At 43.2% G+C, this 20,304-nt stretch overlaps 1 protein-coding gene across 1 annotated transcript; it reads left to right on the top strand.

Moving 5' to 3' along the window:
* Positions 1–9: 9 nt before the first annotated feature.
* LOC119658461 (BTB/POZ domain-containing protein 7) lies at positions 10–16,521 on the top strand. The gene is made up of 3 exons (XM_038065865.1): positions 10–341; positions 11,797–14,440; positions 14,508–16,521. Exons 2-3 carry the CDS (start codon positions 11,903–11,905, stop codon positions 14,631–14,633), a joined length of 2,664 nt encoding a protein of 887 aa, XP_037921793.1. The 5' UTR covers positions 10–341; positions 11,797–11,902; the 3' UTR covers positions 14,634–16,521.
* The last annotated feature ends 3,783 nt before the right edge of the window (positions 16,522–20,304 follow it).

Raw genomic sequence — 20,304 nt, 5'->3', positions numbered from 1 at the left:
AAACAGAAAACCTGCCTGGGGCTGAAAAGTCAACTATTTATTTTCAAGATTCAGCAAAAACAGCCATGTTTACTTTACTCCAACCTGACACGGCATCTAGTACGTTTTGACGTATGATGTACACCTGTTTCTGTCAAGGATCGGAGGGTGTTTATGTCGCTGGAAATTGACGAGGATTGCGGAAAATCAGTGAGAAATTACGTGAAAGTGTCCGTAATCGAGTCACGCACGTCGGTGCACGGAGTGCGAACAGTTCGGGTAGGCGTTTGAGCGGAAAAGATGTCGTAAAAGCGGGCGACGTCGATGCTGCGTGGTCGCCACCAAGATGTTTGTAATTAAAGGTAATTGGGCCGCGATGCGACCACCCTTCATGCGGAAAATTGTGTCTATGTCAACCCAGTGTCCGGGCGGATGTTTTTCGAGCGGCGATTCGCAACGGGCGGGCAGTTTCTTGTCCCAATTTCACGGCAAAATTGATCGATTCAAGGTGGAAAGGATCGTTCATGGTTTTTTCTCTTGTGTGTGAAAGTTTTCTCCCGCGGAGGGGCGGGCGAGGGGAAGTGTGAAAATTTACTGGGCCACTTCAGTGCTGCCATAGAAAGGCCATGTGTGGTGGATTCCATCGTGTGGAAATGTCACATCGATGGGTTCTCTGTGCACGTTTTTTATGACTTTTTTTGCACTTTGCAATTTATTTAAATCCGCGGGACGAGTGTGTGTGATGTGCAGGTGCGACGCCTCGGCAACTAAAGTTCAAACGGCGAAATTAGAAATTCAGATAACTGAAGACGTTGCCGGGCGCTTTGAATGTCATTGGCGACATGGACTGGATTTTCATTGCCAGCTGCTTCCAAAAAATGGATTTGTTTATGGAAATATTGATGATGTGTGATAAGCAGCGTCGTTGTGAATGAGGAATGTTTACAAAGCGGAATGTGGTGGCTTTGAGAAAGTGATTCCTCTTTTAGCCAAAAGCTGGTAGCTTCCTTTCTTCTTGTGACGAGGGTTCAAAGTAGACTTATTTATCCAATTTGATTATATCACTCGTTGGTGGGTTGCTTTAAGCGTAATTAATGCAGTTGTTAATGGTGTAGTTGGCATTGACATTGGCAAACTTGCTGAATTGGAATCTTCACATCATTCTCCAGATATCTAACTACAAGAACTATGGACATGATTTCTGTTGTGGCCACTATTTCTGGGATTGCTTGCTGCTTTGGAGAGACTTTCAAATTCCAATAAGTTCGCTTCACAATGGGCCACGACAATTTCGTCTTGACCACTTCCTATCTATTCCTCAACACAATACCAGGTTTCCTAGACGTATGGCTTAATGTGATTGGGTGATCGTCAAAAGACTTGTGACGAGCAAGATACCAGAATAACAAAAGAAAGTTCGGGAAATTGACCGTGAAGTTGCGCCCGCAAATACTGAAGGTACAATGAAGTGTTCCGCCGACACGCGCTTGGTTGCGCCTGCCAGCGAGGCTCGCGAGTGTGGAGGGTGCCCTTTGAACGCTTCGGCTCCTCACATAACATTACGAAATTTCACGTGTCCTTAAAGGTTGGCATCCGCGCTCAGTTTGGTCTGTCAGTTACGCAACCCGCGGCCGGAGCGGGGCTGGGATGCGCTAGGCTTGTCAATTTGGACTGTTCAGGCGACCGGTGATGTGAGATGAGGAAAGCTGGTACGTCTATGTGATGAAGCGCTCTGTCCACGGTCCCTGCACACAGGCTGTTTAGGCAATGAGCCAGAATCTCATGGGCATCTTCATCGCTTATAAATATTTTTTATAAATGATCATACACAAAAATATGTCAAACTTTCATCTGAAAATCTTGTTAATTCGTGCACATTGTGCCATAAAAACTCCGAACCCGAGTGTCATGATTGAGAAGGAGGATCCACGACGGAACACATCCTCAATCGTTGCTTCTTCCGCCTCAAATGTACAATGAGGCGAGGCCTTTGAGGCTCCTTCTCTACTTTGGCATCCTCAGACCACTAAAATTGGAGGATACTCCTTTGTTATTGTGAGTTTTGTGGAAGAGTAAGGGAAGAAGGAGTCATCAAATCAAAAGAGATTAATGGGGGCAGTCAACGAATTCATACGCAGGCAAATAAAATACTCAGTTTACTCCGAAGTAAAAATTTGAGGAAGCAACTTAAAAAAGGACAATAAAATGAAATGTAAATAATTGCCAAAACGTAGAAATAAATTAAGAATAATAAAATATAAAAATATACGCGAGCAACCAGCGGAGCTTTTTCAGATCATTCATCCAATCAAAAGAGAGCATCTAGGCAGTATAGTTTTCGGTAACCAAAGCAAAAGAGGGGTGGAATTTGAGGCCCAGCGTGGTGAAAGTGCCCGCCATGCTACAATATTGCGGATGTTATCGAAGAGTAGGTTCGACGGGCCCTAAACAGCTCGAAGAACTTGAGGGGTCCGGGTCCTGGTCTGGATCGGATGCAGAGTTTTTGGTATAACAAGTTTACCAGTAGGCGTGGTCGGTAAGCCAGGTCAATGGTCGGCCGGAAGAATGTCCACCCTTCCTCACTGCGGGAATTATAATACCTACCTTGTCCCTAATAGGGACACGCTTCCGAGCTGATTACGTGGTTACCAACCCTCTATAAGTTCATAACGAACGTGGAAGAGTCAATGCGCACTTGTTTAGCTGTGATATTCGGATAGAATTGGATTAGATAAGTGTCGAATCCCAGCTATCCGCAAAGGTCAACACTTGACCACTTGTCGGACATAGCATTGGTTACCTCCACACCCAAGCTGTAACTGAGATATACTTCTACAGGTTCCTAGGAATCTGCAAGGAGCCCATGCTCGTGTTTGTGATTTGAAGGGTGCTCTGCTGTCCGAATTCCTGCGTCGTGTAAATTTGCATATCTCGGGGAAGAATAAAATAGGCGCATTGAACATATTCGCTATCCCTTCATCGGAATATTGCTCTGGAAAACTTACAGCGCCGGATACGAACTACTATGTTCAAACTCCGAGTGCATCACCCCAATTCTGCCGTAGATTGGATGAACCTGCTGCGTGACATCGGATGTAGAGGCGTGGTTGTCGTTGCGGCACATCATCGCCAAGTCTACTCGCTACGCGCTTATTTTTACAACAAAGGGCAGGCGAGTTCCTTGTATGCAACTGCTTGTAGGGCAGATTGCGGGATGACTCCGCTTAACTTGAAGGATCGATTTTTCAATCCTCTGAGTGTGCTAAATTCAGACCAAGAACAGATCGAAGGATAAAAATCGAAGGAAATGCATGGTAAATACGTGAATTGTCTCCGGCAGCCATGTATTCACTTGTATTTGTCGAACAGATTGCTGTGTGCTAGGAAGCTCTGTGTTGAAACGGAGGGATTTATGTGTGCCATTCACTAAACTCATAATGAGAGATCGGGTAGAGAACAATCAGTGCAGAATGTGTGGTTCGATGTTAGAGACGCCAGAGAATTTCATTTCTGGATGAACTGTTATGGTACCGTCGCAATTCGCGAACAGGTGTAATGCTGTATGTAAGGTGATTCATCAAAATCTTGCAAACAAGCGGGGGTTGATCACGGGAACATGCTCGGTTTATCGGTATGAGCCGCATGCAGTACTTAATAGTTCTTTTTACAGCATTTGTTGGGACCGGCAAGTTCTAACTGATCGCCATACCTTACACAAGCCTGACGTGCTGTTAGTTGGCAAAACGGGTCGCTCCTCGTGTATAATTGATGTTGTTTTCCCTTTTAATAGTAACGTTGACCGAAAATACGTGGATGAGAAGGTGAGCTATGAGCCACTAGCTCGGAAAATCAAAAAAAATTAGTGTCTCGAAAGGGTGGTTGTACCATAGTTCCCATAATAGCGTCAACTACAGGTACTGTACCCAAATCCACCACGATTGGCTTGATGTCCTGGGACTCTCACACAGTCAGTTTCAAACTATGCAGAAGTACACAATTCTACAAACGTGTTCGATGATGCAGGGATCCTCAATGGATTCTCCCACTAACCATCGGCCACCACCACCAGAACTCCTGTATATTTTAAATAGGTAGGATCGTCCGAGTCTAAATGCTTGACACTTAGGTATTAGGTAAAATTTGGCATCTGCCGGGATTGTAACAACTCGGAAAATATAAATAATCGTAAAATTAGCTAAAAGTAAAAAAAAAAATTAAAATATAAATAATAAAAAATGGAATAAAAAACTAAAATTCGAAAAGAAATAAAATGCTCTCAAAGGATTGGTTTGCAGGAATACGACTTATTTTTTGTCCAGAAGTTGAACAATTTACAGTGGCGTTAATCCAAATGTATACATAAAACTCACTTTCCCTTTGGAATTTCGAGCACTATATCGTAGTTCGTTTCGCATTTATATGATGTGGATTAATGTGAACGTTTTTTTCTGTATTTACATTGTAATTTCTGTTTTTTTTTTTTTTTTTTTGAGACTTCGTTTTTCTTAAAAGTACGTTCACTGAGAATTCAATTTAATTTCGTGATACAAGCTTTACTAAGGGAAATTTCTGCATAGTCCAGCGAAGCCTCAGCAGGATCCAGTGGACCGCCAGCTCCTTGGAGTATTGTGCTTTGATGTGCTGTCAGACCGGCGACAGTCAATGGCGCACTCCGGGCGGTTACGTCGCCAACGCAATGCACTAAGCTATTGCAGTTCACCCTGGGCCGAGCGGTTCAGGGAACGGTCCCTTCACGCGGGAAATCCTTGTCTTCAGGCAACTAATACAAATACACACGACGGTAACATCGGAGCGCCAGCTCACATAACACTTTCATGGACCCTGGGCGGTCACCAAAATCGATCTACACTGAAATAAAACGACGACAACATTTCAAGTACAACATTTCACGATGTTACTCTAATTAGTCAAAGGAAAACCAAACACTTCTTGTAACCTATCAGTATTTCTTTTCTTCGAAAGATTTGGGCGGACTTCGGAAGGGATCCTCAAAAACGCACGCGTGGTCAGTTCTGGGGCCAATATGAATAACTACCTTGACCACGATGATTTCCAAGCGGGCAGATTGCGAATCCAAAACGCTTCACAACATCCGCCAACGCCGCGTGCAAACCCAATGAGAATGGGGGAATTCGGTATCTTACGCAGATTCCTCAGAATACCGCCGGCCCGAGTCCCTGTCTACATCGCTAAAGTGTTAATAATGAAGTTGAAATCACTTTTATCACCCGATTTCATTGGAAGATAACTCCTCAATTTTCCTAACCTTTGTTACATGGCAACTGCCCACCCGTATCATAGAAACTGCTCTCCTGTACCGCAGAACACAAAAGTTTTAGATGAAGTGCGACCAGTCCGCACGGACCATACAACTGACTCTGACTGACAGTTCATCTTCACATTACTGCCGAATGTCCTACTAATTTTGTTTTGCTGATACCGGCCTGAACGCAAAGAAACATCGACTGGGACAATTGCAAAAGTTGCCTCAACCCTTTTCACAGCTTCCATCCCTCAACCTTTTTACAAATTTTTTTATACCTCGAACAGGTCGCTAAAACTTTTACTGACTATAGCCGAAAACAAGCGTTAGGATTGCTTTCCGCAATATGCATTAACTGACTGAGAGATAAATGGAGAACAGAAAGTAAACATCAAAAATTCTGCTTCTGCGATGCAACAGGCGTTCCTACATTGAATCGCGATGAGCGTCGAGAAATGATCAGTCGGCAACTCTTATTTGGGAAGCATTATCCCATTCGCCACATTTACCAGACTTGGCTCCTTCGACTACCACTTATTTTTTTCAATGGAGCATGGACTTACGAATCAGCGCTTCCAACATGATAAATGATTTGATCTAAAAAGACATTTTTTTGGAGTGGATGGAGATGCAGATGGAAAATATTCTGAATAAAGGCATTTTTCTTTTTTTTCTCCAGCAAGTGTTTGATTTTTCATGACTGGGATAACGCCTTAGAAGAAATTATCATCATTCTCCCCCGACGCCCGTTTACTATCTTGTTGGGCTTTAACGGTGACTGCCTCTTACGAGAATCTCGGTTGCAAACTTTGATTTAATTTTCAGTATGTTGATTCAGCCGCGCTTTCAGAATCCTTCGTTCTTCCTATCAATTCATGGACATTAGTTCATCTATCCTCCTTCGTTCGTCGCAGTGTTTCCGCTAGTGGATGTAATTGTACCCATTGAAACACTTCAGCACCAAAAATTAGACGTCTGGTGTGTCCAAAGGTGTGGAACTTACATGGAAAATATTCTTTGGATTCCGCTGGAATGGATGGAAACGTACCACCTTGTAGAACTCCTTTTCTCAACATATGTGAATTATGGCCAATCAGAATTCCCACAATATAGAAATCGTGCTTTTCAAAAGGATGTAATTTGCAGTATGTTTGTTTGGTTCTGACAGGAAACATTTGATGTGCCTAACAACTGCTATCCGCTCATACAGGGACGTTGTTTTCAGTTTTTGATAGCAGTATTAGCCAGTATTACTGACACTCCAGTCTTTGACCCGTTCACAAGCGGGGTCTTCTCGTTGTGATCGGTTTCGCCATTTGGTGTTATCAAATGCCTGATCTGGATGCAATCGTGAGGCTTTTAAATCCCCATCCAGCGTATCAAGCCACCGTTGTTCCGGCCGGCCTTTTGGTTGATTTCGATGTTCAGACCAATCTTGGCGAGTGAATTTTCGTTAGCGCGAATTACGTGGTCTTACCATCGAAGACACCTCTCTCGCAGTTTTTCCACGATCGGTGCGACCCCATATCGATCGTGGATACCTTCATTTTGGATGTGATCAAAACGTGTCACGCCACTAGTCAAACGCAACATCTTCGTTTATATTTCCGCAAGATCGGCATTTATAGTCGGCCAAGGCTATCATATTGGGGGAAACTCTTTTGCAAAGGCATCTCAGATTTCATTTCCATCTACACCACAATGATCATATTCTCAGAGTAACTCCATCGTATTGGATCTAGAAATAGCATTCAGTCGGTTTCCACATTCCTGAATGATTTTTGTGGTGACTAAAGGATTACTCAACGCCTGCGATGCGTTTTCCCTTTAACCGCCCATCAACCACACATGCTTAGGATTCAGCCTGAAAGACATATGCATATTGTCCCAAAAATCCTTCGTTATTCGAAAGGTAGAATCCTATTTTGTTTTTGAGCCATCAATGTAAAAGACGTCAGTATATCGCACCACACTTTCCTCTTCTTCTGAGGACAACTTCACATCTTGTACCAAACCCGAGCCTCGGAAGGCATTACAAAAATTGAATTCAGTTCTCTCAATAACTCTTTCAATGATGTATGCCCCTCACGTCCATTATTTCCCCATAAATTTAAACGTATTTGTCTATAAGCGCATTGCAGCGTTTTGTATATATAAATCCAAGGAGTGCAAATTGAGTAATGCATGATCAGCATTCACTTCTACACACAGCAATCGCTGTGTTAGAATAGCATAGATCCACTGAATTAAAATTTCATCGACACCATGTTCTTAGGCGACATCACAAAGTCGGGCCAGACTGTAATTCTTTCCTACCTTTACCCTCTGCCAAAAGAAACCAGCCCAGAGCAAATTCGCAGGAAAAATATTTCGTAGAACTCGCTCTCCTTATCCTCCTTTAGTATCAAAATGCATTGTTGCAGTTCTTGCTTTTTTTATTGGTAACCACCGCTCTGGCTGTATCTCAATTCCTCTGGCAACACTTTCATGGTAGGTTGCCCTCTAATGTAAATCAGGACGCAGGCTCTCGATGTCGAGGATGTCTCATCTCTCATCGCCTTTATTAATTCAATATTACAGATTTTGTTCTTCTTCTTTTTCTTCAGCCTTTGTCCCGTTCACAAGCGGGGTCGGCTCGTCGTGATCGGCTTCGCCATTTGGCTCTATCGAATGCCTGATCTGGGTGCAATCTCGAGGCTTTCAAATCCCCATCCAGCGTATCAAGCCACCGTTGCTTAGGTCTGCCTTTTGGTCGTTTACCATCGACTTCGATGTTCAGACCAATCTTTGCAAGTGAATTCTCGTTTGCACGAATTGCGTGACCATACCATCGAAGACGCCTCTCTCGCAACTTTTCCACGATCGGTGCAACCCCATAACGATCGCGGATATCCTCATTTCGGATGTGATCTAAACGTGTGACGCCACTAGTCCAACGTAGCATCTTCGTCTCCATTACCGCGAGACGCCGTTCATTGTCTTTTATGGTCGGCCAACACTCAGAACCATAGAGAGCGACTGGACGGACAACATTGCGGTAAATTTTAGATTTGAGACGTTCGTTGATACGTCGATCACAAAGGACACCAGCTGTGGAACGCCACTTCACCCAGGTTGCGTTAATGCGTGAAGCAATTTCATAGCGCAGCTCTCCATTGGCTGATAGCGTTGACCCGAGGTATTTAAATCGCTCAGATCTGGGCAGATCACTGCCGCTGACAGTGATTGTGCCTGTTTCATGGGGATCGGTCGTCAAAAATTCAGTTTTGTTTAAATTCAATCTGAGACCGTGTTGCATGAGGCGATCATTCCATTTTTGAACAAGTTGTTCGAGATCATTTTTGCTATCAGATGCTAGGAAAACATCATCTGCATAAAGCAGTGTGTAGGGCGCTGGACGTTGAATATCCCGTGTGACGGTGTCCATAACAAGGACAAAGAGGAGTGGTGAGAGGGCACTTCCTTGATGAACTCCAACAGAGACACGAAGCGGTTTTGATACACCCGCCATACTTCGAACTTTACTTTTCGGATCGTGGTAGAGCAATTGAACCCAGCGCACGAGTTCTTCTGGCACGAAGTGTTGTCGTAAAGCATACCAGATGAGTTCGTGTGGTACACGGTCAAACGCTTTCTCTAGATCCAGAAAGGCAATGTAAAGAGGGCGATGCTTCTCACGGTATTTCTCCATGAGTAACCGCGCAGCGTGTATTGCGTCAATAGTTTCACAGTTCTTGACAAATCCGGCTTGATTCACGGTTATTTCAACGATTTCGCGAATACGGTTGTCAAGAATGCGTTCAAAAATCTTCATGGTATGGGAAAGTAACCGGATCGGACGGTAATTTGAACATTCTGCTGGACTACCTTTCTTTTTCCATATTGGAGCAGTGGTACTTTCTTGCCAGTCAGATGGTGTTCTTCTTTCCTGAATAACCCGGTTAAAGAATTCACTGAGCCACGGTGTTGGGTCCCAGCTCTTTGCTTTCCAGAGCTCAGATGCGATGTCGTCAGGTCCTGTTGTTTTCCCCGATTTCATCTGTTTTATTGCCTCCTCGACTTCAGTTGCACTGACAGGTGGAACTGTTCTAAATGTTGGCCGCGATTATGGAAGTGAAGGATGAGCAAATTCTTCAGTTGAAATCTGCTCGAAATATTCTTGCTATCTATCCGTTGTGGCTCGACGGTTGGTAAGCAAAGTACCGTTCTTGTCATTAACACAACAGAAGTGTTCGATATCCTGTGTGCGTTCATCACGGCTTTTAGCAAGTCGGTACAGATCTCTCTCGCCATCCCGAGTGTCCAGTTTATCGTAAAGATTTTTGAAATGGTTCGCTCGGGTGACAGCGACCGCTTTCTTTGCTTCCCGGTTGGCATCGTCGAGAAATTTGTGGTAGAGGCGTTTCTTTTCACGGACCTTCATTTCAACATCATCATTCCAAAGCCAAGTATCTCGGTTGATGTACCGCTTACCCGGCTTGGTGACCCCGAGGGTTGCAGAGGCCGCTTTGTGGATCGTGTCTTTCATTTGGTTCCATGATTCTTCCACATTCGTAATGGTTGGCAATCGTATGAGTGAGACCGTTTCTTCGTTCTTCTCACCAAATCGCCACCATTTAATGCGCGGCGGGCCAGTGCGTTCCTCACGCCGTTTTATCGGTGGCTTAATTCGCAGGACAGCAATCAACGGCCGATGTTGAGGTGCGATGGTCTCATAGGGAACGACTTTGCAATCAGTGACAGTGGTAAAATGTTGACGTCTTATGAGAATATAGTCGATTTGCGTTTTATTGTTCCCACTATAAAATGTGGGAAGATGAGACAATCGTTTGATGAACCATGTATTCATAAGTACAAGGTCATGGGTGTCCGCAAAATCGATTATACGCTCGCCACCTTCGTTGCGCGCTCCGAACCCCTTTCCCCCATGGCACCTGTTACCGTCTGCCTTTTCACCCACATGACCATTAAGGTCGCCGGCAATGATTATGTAATCGTCAGCAGGCACGTGACAAGTCTTTTCATCGAGAAGTTGCCAGAAGGCATCTTTCTCGGCATCAGGTCGGCCTGTCTGTGGTGCATACGCGGTGAAGAAGTGAATAGTGCGATCAGCTGATATAATGGTGAGCTTCATCAGCCGATCATCAAATCGTTCGACTTCTTTAATGGCATCACGGAAACCCTCTGAGATGGCAATGCCAACACCATATTGAGTGTGTGGGTTACCAAAATAGAGAAGTTTGTAGCCATTTTTACCGCGTTCGCGTTCAATGTCGCAGCTTTTGGAACCAGACCATCGGGTTTCTTGTAGAGCGCAGATGTCAATGCACCTTTTCCGAAGGGCTCTTGCGAGTTCCTCGGTCTTTCCAGTTAGGGTACCAACATTTAGCGTGCAGACACGTATTTGTTTTGTTCGTTGTGTGCGGACTAACTTGCTTACGTCCTGACGCCGTCCATGCGTCAAGAACCCTTGCCCATTTCTCGACAGGACCGGGGCCCGTCCTGCCGCGTCGACTGAGGTGGACGCCCTAGCATTTCTCCGAGGCCTGTGACTTAATCCGATCATCATGTTTGTAACGACATTCTATGCATTTTCTTGGTCGACCTGTCGCGGGGCCTGTCACCAAGAGAGATCAGGTAGGATTTAGCATAGTAATAACTCCAACTATACTCTATTTATCTCTTTCCCTGATCTCAGCATTTTATTTTTGTTTTACTGAGGATAGTACAGAGTACGTTGCCTCAAACCCTCCTACAACTTTGCCAGCCTTGCTGCCAGTAGATAGGAAGAGACTTTGGCATGCTGCAGGTTAATTTGATTAACTTTTATGTTTGTTCCCATTTCCGAGAAACTTCGCTTTCTTTCGCAGCACGCTTTACTGTCATCGCCGAGTTGACGGTGACGGGTCTGCATACCGGTATTAGACCATCAGCTTTTCCATCTTTCGCTTCTCCTGGTAGAGGTGGAAGAAAAGGTTTTGGCAGGCAAAATTTAGTCTCCAAAGAAGACTTCTTTACAACTGAAATTTACTTCTGTTGAGCGTTCTTCTCCTGATTTCTGGAAGAATTAGGCAACGGTGCCACCAACAGTCAAGTCAGGTTTCCAGTTCCTCTCATTGTGACTGGTCTTCCTCCACAGAATGTTGAACATAATGCAGCGACATTAGGAACACCTGTTGTTTTTCCCACTGTACGTATTTGTAATTGTTGGTAATCCGTGCCATGTTATAGAGATCTTTCTTAATTTCCCTACAGTTTGTCCTAATATTTGGTTTTTGACCCACTCATGAACGCAAAACTTCACATTTTCCAAGGATTATTGATCATAATATTGAATATCGCGAACGACATTCAGATTTGTTCCAGCAAAATAAAGCCAAGCATGTAACTGGTCCGAATTTTACTGCAGGAACCGGCTCAAAAGTATTCAAATATTCATTCTCAGTCTTTTATTTAAAATAATACTAAAATATCCATCTCGAGACTTTCGAATTTATCCTTTACACGCTAATGGCGTTTTTTTATCTTTTCAGAATTTTAGGACCCAATATGCAAAACAAAACGGAAATTTTATAAAACTCACTTCAACTATCGAAGTCTAATTGGAGCGAGGCCGATTGAAATTCCAGTCGGTCTAAAATGGGGGCGGCTACCTCATCCGATTGTCAAGCGATTCCATCAACATCTGGTGGTCTTGGGCAACCGATACCATCAAGTGGAAGTGGAATTGCAAGTGGCGGAGCCAGCGGAGCTTCACACTTTCGGGAACAGCGTCGCAAACGTGTAACAGGCTTCGCTACATTGAAACGGAAATTCATCAGACGTAGACGTTCATCAAAGGCTTGTGATCATGCGCGGGTTCTTCGTGATTTTGTTTCGGACTGGAGTCCACTAGAATTAGCGGCGTTATGTGAAGAATATGAAGCTTTGGCGGCCCTAAAAGATCTCTCCGTTCAAGCGGAATTAGCACGGCCGCCTGCAACTACTTTCAAACAGGACCTGTCGACATTGTTCGACATGAAAACCTGTACAGATTGTGATCTAGTTTTTCGTGGTACTGTATTTCCGGTTCATAGATCTATACTATCGGCTAGGTGTTCATATTTTCGCGAGTTGCTCGCTGGATGTCCTGGATTTGGTGCTCGGATTTGTCTGGAACTCCCCTCGTCACCAATCGATGTTCAGATGTTCTCATCACTGTTGCGTTATTTATATACTGGGGACTTGTGTCCGCACGATCCAACTATTGATATTAATATCCTTAGACAGCTGGGCGACGATTTTGGAACTCCAAATCCATTGGAGCACGATTTGCGGTATCTGTTGGAGACCGGTGATTATGCAGATGCAGCTCTAGTTTTTACGTCCGAAGGCAACGACTACCATCGGCCAGATTCAGGGAGTTCCGAATACGGATTCCGGCCCAAGTTGGAACTACAATGTCACAAAGCGATACTCAGTGCACGGTCGCCTTTCTTTCGCAATCTAATTCAACGGCGGACAAGGAATGTGGAAGAGTATGCTGAACGGGCGTTGCACGTTCCTACTAGGATTGTTTTGGATGAAAGTGTAATACCCAAGCGATATGCTCGAGTTTTACTTCATGCAATCTATCTGGACACGGTAGACTTAACTCTGATATTACGTGGAGCTGGAAGCGGCAGCAGTGCAGGTAGCCTAGGTGAAGTTCATGCTCTTACGCATACAGGACGCGTTCGTCCCACACCACTAGAGGAAGCTATGGAACTATATCAGATTGGAAGGTTTTTAGAGCTAGATATTCTAGCGCAAGGGTGCGAAGACTTGATATTAGAGTGGCTAACGTTAGAAACTTTGCCAACCGTACTCAAATGGGGCAGCCAGCCACATGGTTCCGCCTGGGTATATCGACAAGCGTGCCAATATCTGCGGGAAGAATTCTCCGCAGTGGTTAATTCACAAGTTTTACATCAGTTGGACAAAGCACAGTTGATTTGTGCACTTCAGAGTAATTTCTTGCAGGCTTCAGAACTAGAAGTTTTACAGGCAGTACTTAAATGGGGCGAAATAGAACTCATCAGACGAATGGAAGATCGAGAACCGAATCTCCTAAGCCACACAGCGCATTCAGTAACCCGCAAGGGTGTAAAAAAACGGGACCTTAGTGATGTAGAATTAAGAGAAATACTATCAGAACTATTACCATTAGTGCGAATGGATCATGTTCTTCCGCCAAATAGTGATATTCTATGTCAAGCAATACGTCGGGGACTAGTTAGCACCCCGCCTTCGCATATGATTGGCGACGAACGCGAAAATTTGCGTGTGAATGCATGGATTCGAGGTGGGAAGAATCAAGGGCTGTTTGTACGTCCACGCCTGTTTATGCCCTACTACGAAGAGGTAAAGGCTTTGCTTGAAGATCGAATGGCCTCCTCACATCATGTCGAGCTGATGAGGATACGTAGATCTCGTCACCTGCCCGACATACCGGACACGTTATACATGGTGTCTCGAATGAATGCCGGAACGGACAGTGTTGACGTTTTGGCCGCTGCTGCAGCAATTCCTGCCCCTGATAACGCAACAATGACAGCTATGATCAAGCGCGAGCACAAGCTTCGACAAACGCCTATGTGTCAGCGGGCTCTCTTGTTGCCACTCTCATCGAAACATGAAATCAATCGCCAAATTCGATTACGTGTGGTGCGTGAATTCAACCTCCCCGATGCTGTGGCAGATCTGCTAGAGAATTCTATGAATCAATGTATAGATGAAGTTGCTGCTATTCAAAACGATGAAATGGAGGAGGACCAAACTCCGCCTCCATCACCAGCAATGGCCAACGAGACTACAGTACAAAATATCTCGCCATGTTACAATCGAAACATGACGTTCCCGCGACAGCACCTTAGTCATCATCAAAATTACAATCGTCTATCGGCTCATCGATCTGAATTGCCGGCGATTATTACCGAGGGTGATTATCGTTTTCCACCCATGCATGATGATGAGAATACGAATTCGTGTCCGGAAGGGCATCTCTCGGATATGATGCCGGACGTGGCAATGGCTACTGCATCGCTAGGACAATTACATTTATCAGGCGAGCCGCCGGATAGTTTGCAACTGGATTTAGGAGACGGGCCGAGCCACATCATGGGAGCGGCCGGAGCAATTGGGTTGCGTGGCATACAGGTGAGTTGCTTGCAATTGTCTTATGGTGATCACACGGTCGCTAACGAACTGATCCTCTCCCTATTAGCATCAAATACCAACGAATAACTATCATCATTTCAATCAACGCTCGAATTCACCGTTCGACGGAACCTATCGTCCGGCGCAAGGACCGCAAGGATCATATAATTCTGGGCCACCGCGTTACTTATAGAGTTTGAGAGTGGCCCCCGATGCGGGCCTACATTTTAGTATGCCTTTTTGATGAATTGCGATCGCGTAAATGCAATTGTTCAGTCGCAAACACAAAGCAAACGAAAATGTTAAGCCAGAAAAGGATATCCATTCAGTAAAAAATAAAAATAAAAACTACAAAAAAAAAAATAATTCAAACATCGACATTCGTCAAAGAAAAGCATTGCGTTAATATGTCGATAAAATTTATTCTATTAGAATTGAAAATGGGAAAAGTCCACTTTTTCGAGTGTTTTATTAGGAACAGCAAAAAAAGTTTAGTTTGCGTTATTATTTTTGAATATTCGAGATAGCGTTGAATGAATTTCATTACCTCCAAGGGGACAAAAACAAGTAATTTAAGACGAAAACAAATTAGAATTATCTCTCCTTCATTTCGTAGGACACAAAAAAAAAACACATTTTGGAAGTGGAGATATGCAAATGCGCCAGAAACAATTGTTTTTGATCTCACGTCGCTTTTTATCGTTTCCTGCTTACGGTTAGAGGATCCTCTCTGTTTATTTTACCCGCTGGGAGCTCGATATAAATATAAATTACGAAGTTGTTAAATTCTGCGATGCCTCGATGATGAATTTCGTTTTCGCACCTTTCATTTCTATATTTTCCACTGACTTTTCCTTTCTTATGTTTTGCGCGCATGAAAAACTGTGATCTTTTGAGAAAAACGGAAGCACGACCATAGACAGACACTCTAACGTTAAATTTGCTGTTGATTTAATTCCCAACAAATTTTGAAAGATATTCCTTCTGAAGTAGAAAAGGATGCTCAGTTCGTCCATAGGAACGCAGGACCTCAGCGCAGAGTCCGCGTTCAAACACCCAAGTGGAAATTTGCTTTCTGCACCCGTATCAATATGTAAATCTTGAAACATTGCGCTCTGCATGCAGTAGAATCTAGTCATTTTGATTACGCCTCCACCGCAGCCCTCCTACATAACACTGAGCAGAAATGGGCATCCTAGGAAGGAAGAACCTCGAAAAATCCGAGCAAATGATTGCTGAAGTCATTGATTGGAAATCAGGAAGACAGGTTTTGTTTGACGTAAGAATCGCGAATTGGATCATACTCATGACCTTTGGAATATTAACAAATTGAAATGAACAATATAAAATGTATAAAAAGAAACGAATATAATAATTTTGAAAGGGAAAAGCTTTTCCCTTTGTTATTTTGAATTCAAATCGAAACGAATCGTTTTGGTAGATTTACTGAAAGACAGACACAAATTGACTATTATATTTTATATTTACTCTTCATTGAAATTTATAATTAAATTATTATATTAATAATATAGCGACTATATTATACATGAAACGCATTATCATTAATGTTATATAAGTTTTTAAACGCAAAAGTCTAAAATACAAGAGAAGTTATCACTGAAAAACTATTTTCGATGCTACTATTATTTTATCGGATAAGTTTAGGAGTAAACGAAGGACAAGAGAGTACAACGTTTACGTTGTCGTTTATTCTTTATTTCTCTTTAGTTGTTTAGTAATTTATTTATTGATCGAGACAAATTAAACAAACGTAAAACAATGGAACAAGAAAACCAATAAAAAGAGAAAAATTACATAGAAATTATTGAATTAATTAAGAAGGTAAAAACAAACAAAATATTCTATCATTACTATATTCTTATCGTATATTTATAATTGTAATTTACAAACAAAGAGAGATAAAAAGTGAATAATAAGAAATAAAGAGAGCAAAGGAACATATTCTTGAGAAAAATAAACCCAGAGTCGGATATAGAACACACTCCCAAACAGACATACACAGAACAACAGAAAACGTTCAACAATGTTATATTTAAAATATAAAACAACAAATTGAAAAATAAGATGCACAAGCTTTGTTTTATTCCACATTATTGAAAAAAGAATTCCCGGGCTTCGCTTTGAAATAGAGTTGTGCATATTTCACTTTTTCCACTTACATCTTTTTAAAATTTTGTGTAAAAAACAAACCCTTATTAAAGTCGGTTTACTGTCTGTCTGTCACACACACTTTTCTTCAAAACGGCTACACTTATTCAAATGAAATTTTATACACATGGGAGCTATTAAATCCAACGCATACAATAAAAATATGGTTGACATTCACCCCTTGGTGGGGTATATTGCGTCAACCACACCTACGCGCCATCGCTCGCGGTTACCCGAAATGCACTTCAGCCCACTCCACGACTTCCCGGGACGTTCGCACTCCCCCTCTACTGTTCTGCGCCAAGTACCTTTGGGGCGACCCACTGGTCGATCATCTTGGGAGAGTGGATTCCACTCCATGGCGTAGCCCGCAATGCAATTGTCACCCTTCCCTTCAAGTGTAAACTATTCACTGCCACTTCCGTCTTCCAATCACAGTGCGTACGAGTGCCAGGCCTGTGCGCCGACCAAGTTCTTCGTTTGACATAGTGTTAGGCCAGAGCACTCGGATGGCACGACGCAGACAGGTATTGACGAAAACTTGGAGTTTGTGGGTAACAGTGGAGTTCACTTCCCATTTGCTATTCCCATATAGCAACACAAGAAGAACACTAGCACAGAACAGTCTCAAGTTGATTTTTGTGTTGAGATAACTGCACTTCCAGATTTTAAACAAAGCAGCGAATCTAGCGCTGTTAATACGTCGAGCGACATCCAGTTCGGTGCCACCGTCCGCAGAAACCACGCTTCCTATATATACAAATTGATCAACGTTTTCGATGCTCTGTCCGTTAATGCAGATAGGGAGAGTGCGCTGACTCGTCAGACTGAGAACCTTGGTTTTGTTGGTGTTTATCTTCAGTCCAACTCTACTTGCCTCTTTTTCCAAATCCAGGCCCATTTGGAAAAGGTCCATGACCCGGTGAGAGAGCAAACAGATGCCATCAGCGTAGTCGAGGTGTTTGAGAAAAGATTTCATTGTCCACTGAACTTCTCCACGTCCCCTGGACAAGGCAGCATGAAGAACGTCACCGATAACAAGAAGAAATAATATCGGCGACAGGATGCAATACTGGCGGACTCCGCTTTTGATCTCAAAATCCTTCGAGATTTTGCGTCGGTGCAGTACATGACATTTTGCGCCATCGTATGTCGCTTTAATAATAGCTATCAGTTTCTCTGGAATGCACCTTCTGCGTAGAACACTCCAGATACACTCCCTGTTCACGCTATTGAAAGCTTGCTCGAAATCGATGAAGAGCGGGTGCAGCGAAGATCTAAACTCCGCGTACTGTTCTAAAATGATCTGTAGGGTGTTGATGTGGTCAACGCAATAGCATCCCGAACGGAAACCAATCTGCTCTCTGCCAATGAAGCTTTCTAGATGTTCTTTGATGCATTCTTCTGCAATTTTAGCTATTATTTTTACAACGGCAGGGAGCACGCAATTACCCCTCCAATTGTCACACTCAAAACGGGTCCCTTTCTTTGGGATCTTGACGATCATACCCTTCTTCCACTCTATGGAAAAGCTCTCGGATTCCCAAGATTTCTGTACTAGTGGAAAGAGCAGATCAACCTGCAGATGCATCGATAAATAATTCTGCGGGAAGATCGTCTAGTCCAGCGGCTTCACTCTGTTTGAGTGCATTGATGAGCGAAATGATTTCTCTTCTGCTTGGAGGAACAGTCCATATCCGCATGTTATGGTGACTAGCCATTTCATCCACAAGAGAAGGAACTTTACAGGATGTGATACGGTTTAGAACCGTGGTAAAGTATTCTTTCCACCTCTCCAATTGTTCATCATCATGGATGAGAAGTCAACCGTTGACATTCTTCACAGGATCATCAAAACATTTGCGACCGCATGCAAGCTCTTTAGTGATGGGGTATACATTTCTGGAATCATTGCGATCTACGGCATCTTCCGTTGAGTTATTCAAGCTGTCGATGATGATCTAATAAATGATAAATCTACTTTTGATCGCGAAGCGGTCGATCTGATTGCTCGTATGATGTCGGTCAGTTGAAACCCAACTGAAATTATGGTAGGCTCTGTGCTCGAACAATGTGCCACCAATAACGAGGCGGTGGAAGTTGCAGAAATCCCCGAGCCTCCCACCATTATCGCTACGGTCAGATTCCGTTTTGGCATTAAGATACCCGTCACGATCACAATGTCAACTTTAAGAGGCCTCTCATGAACTGAGTTTAATTGCACGTAGAAAGCATCCCTCTCCACTATATCGGAAGCTTTCGTTGGTGCGTAGCATTGTACAATCCGGCCCTATTACCGGAATGCTGCAGTTAGAAGTCTGTCAAGGTCAAGAGAGCGCATCTTGCAGTAGAAGTCAGAAACAACCCGACAACGGATTCGCGTCTGCTGCCACTTGGCTTTCGAGAGTACATCGCCGCAAGAGGGAGGGGGTACTCTCCAGAGTCCTACCATCTTACTTCGCTTAGGCTCAAAATGTCCAGTTTATAGTGAATTCCCGGTCAAGTTGGAGAAAGCGAGCATACTGAGGAGCCTCGCTACTGCCGAAGAGCGTGTACACATTCACGAAACCAATCATAGTCCGTTTTCGATAGACAAAAGGCAAAAGGAAAAAGCACCTAAAATTTGCATATTAAAAGTACTTTGACAATTCGCATTTATACACACTATGTGCCAGGCGCAAAAAATATTCAGTATTTTTTTTTTCCATTTCGTAACTCTTCATTTTAATTTGTAAAAAATCACACACTAAAATCATAATAACTGAAAAGCCTACGATACCTAGAGCATTGGACTAAACGTTGAATCGCAGCTGGGGCGTCAATCTAATACAAAAGTTTGTTTGTGAAAATAGAGTAAATTATTTAGAAGCAGTAGCTTCCCAAATGCAAAAATTGTGTTTTAATCTTCAAAAATTTTGCTGTTTAACCCAATTTTACTTGAATTTCAACATGTACATATGTGTAAGAAGGACTGTCATGCACTCACACAGTTTCTCAGATAACAAAACACAAAACCTTTTATACCTGAAACGTGCAGCTTACGGCTTCCAGACTTGTATTTTCTTTTTAGCAATTTTATTTACGAAACCTTTACATTCTTTAATTTCCCCAAAAGTCTAAAATCCATTTAAATATTTTCAACTTTGATATGAAAATTTTCTAGCATCCCAAAAATGATCCTTAACATTTTTGTTGTTGTTTTCATATAGACTCGATCATACTGCATATTATGCATTTTTAGCGTGACTTTTTGGCATGTTGGAAATGTTATGCATGCAAATACAAATGCTGGGATCTAGCAGGACTGTTATTAAAAAGAGGGCGGTTCGAGGAGGGATGGCTGAGCCGGTGCTCTGTTCATGTTGAGTTGGTAGTGGATATGGAGAAATCAGAAAACGGAGAAGCCAAGCCGGGAAAAGCGAGAAGAACTCACGGCCCGCATGTAGGAGTCGTGAGAAGAGCCATATTTCGGCGATAGTGTTCCAGCTGTTCGAGGTCTGCAATCCTCTACAGACGTGTCGTTCTAGGCCCTTAAACCACATATAATAATAATAATAATAATCGTTGGCGCAACAATCCATGTTGGATCAGGGCCTTGAAGTGTGTTAGACCACTTCATTCAAGACCGTAACGGTACACTAGGAGGCAATGTGGTCAGCATTGCGCTCACCCGAGATTATTACCCTGATTTGACT

This window comes from Hermetia illucens, chromosome 5 (assembly GCF_905115235.1).
Source record: "Hermetia illucens chromosome 5, iHerIll2.2.curated.20191125, whole genome shotgun sequence".
NCBI lineage: Eukaryota > Metazoa > Arthropoda > Insecta > Diptera > Stratiomyidae > Hermetia > Hermetia illucens.
The sequence above is the reverse complement of the archived record's forward strand: the minus strand, read 5'-3'. Positions and strand labels throughout refer to the sequence as shown.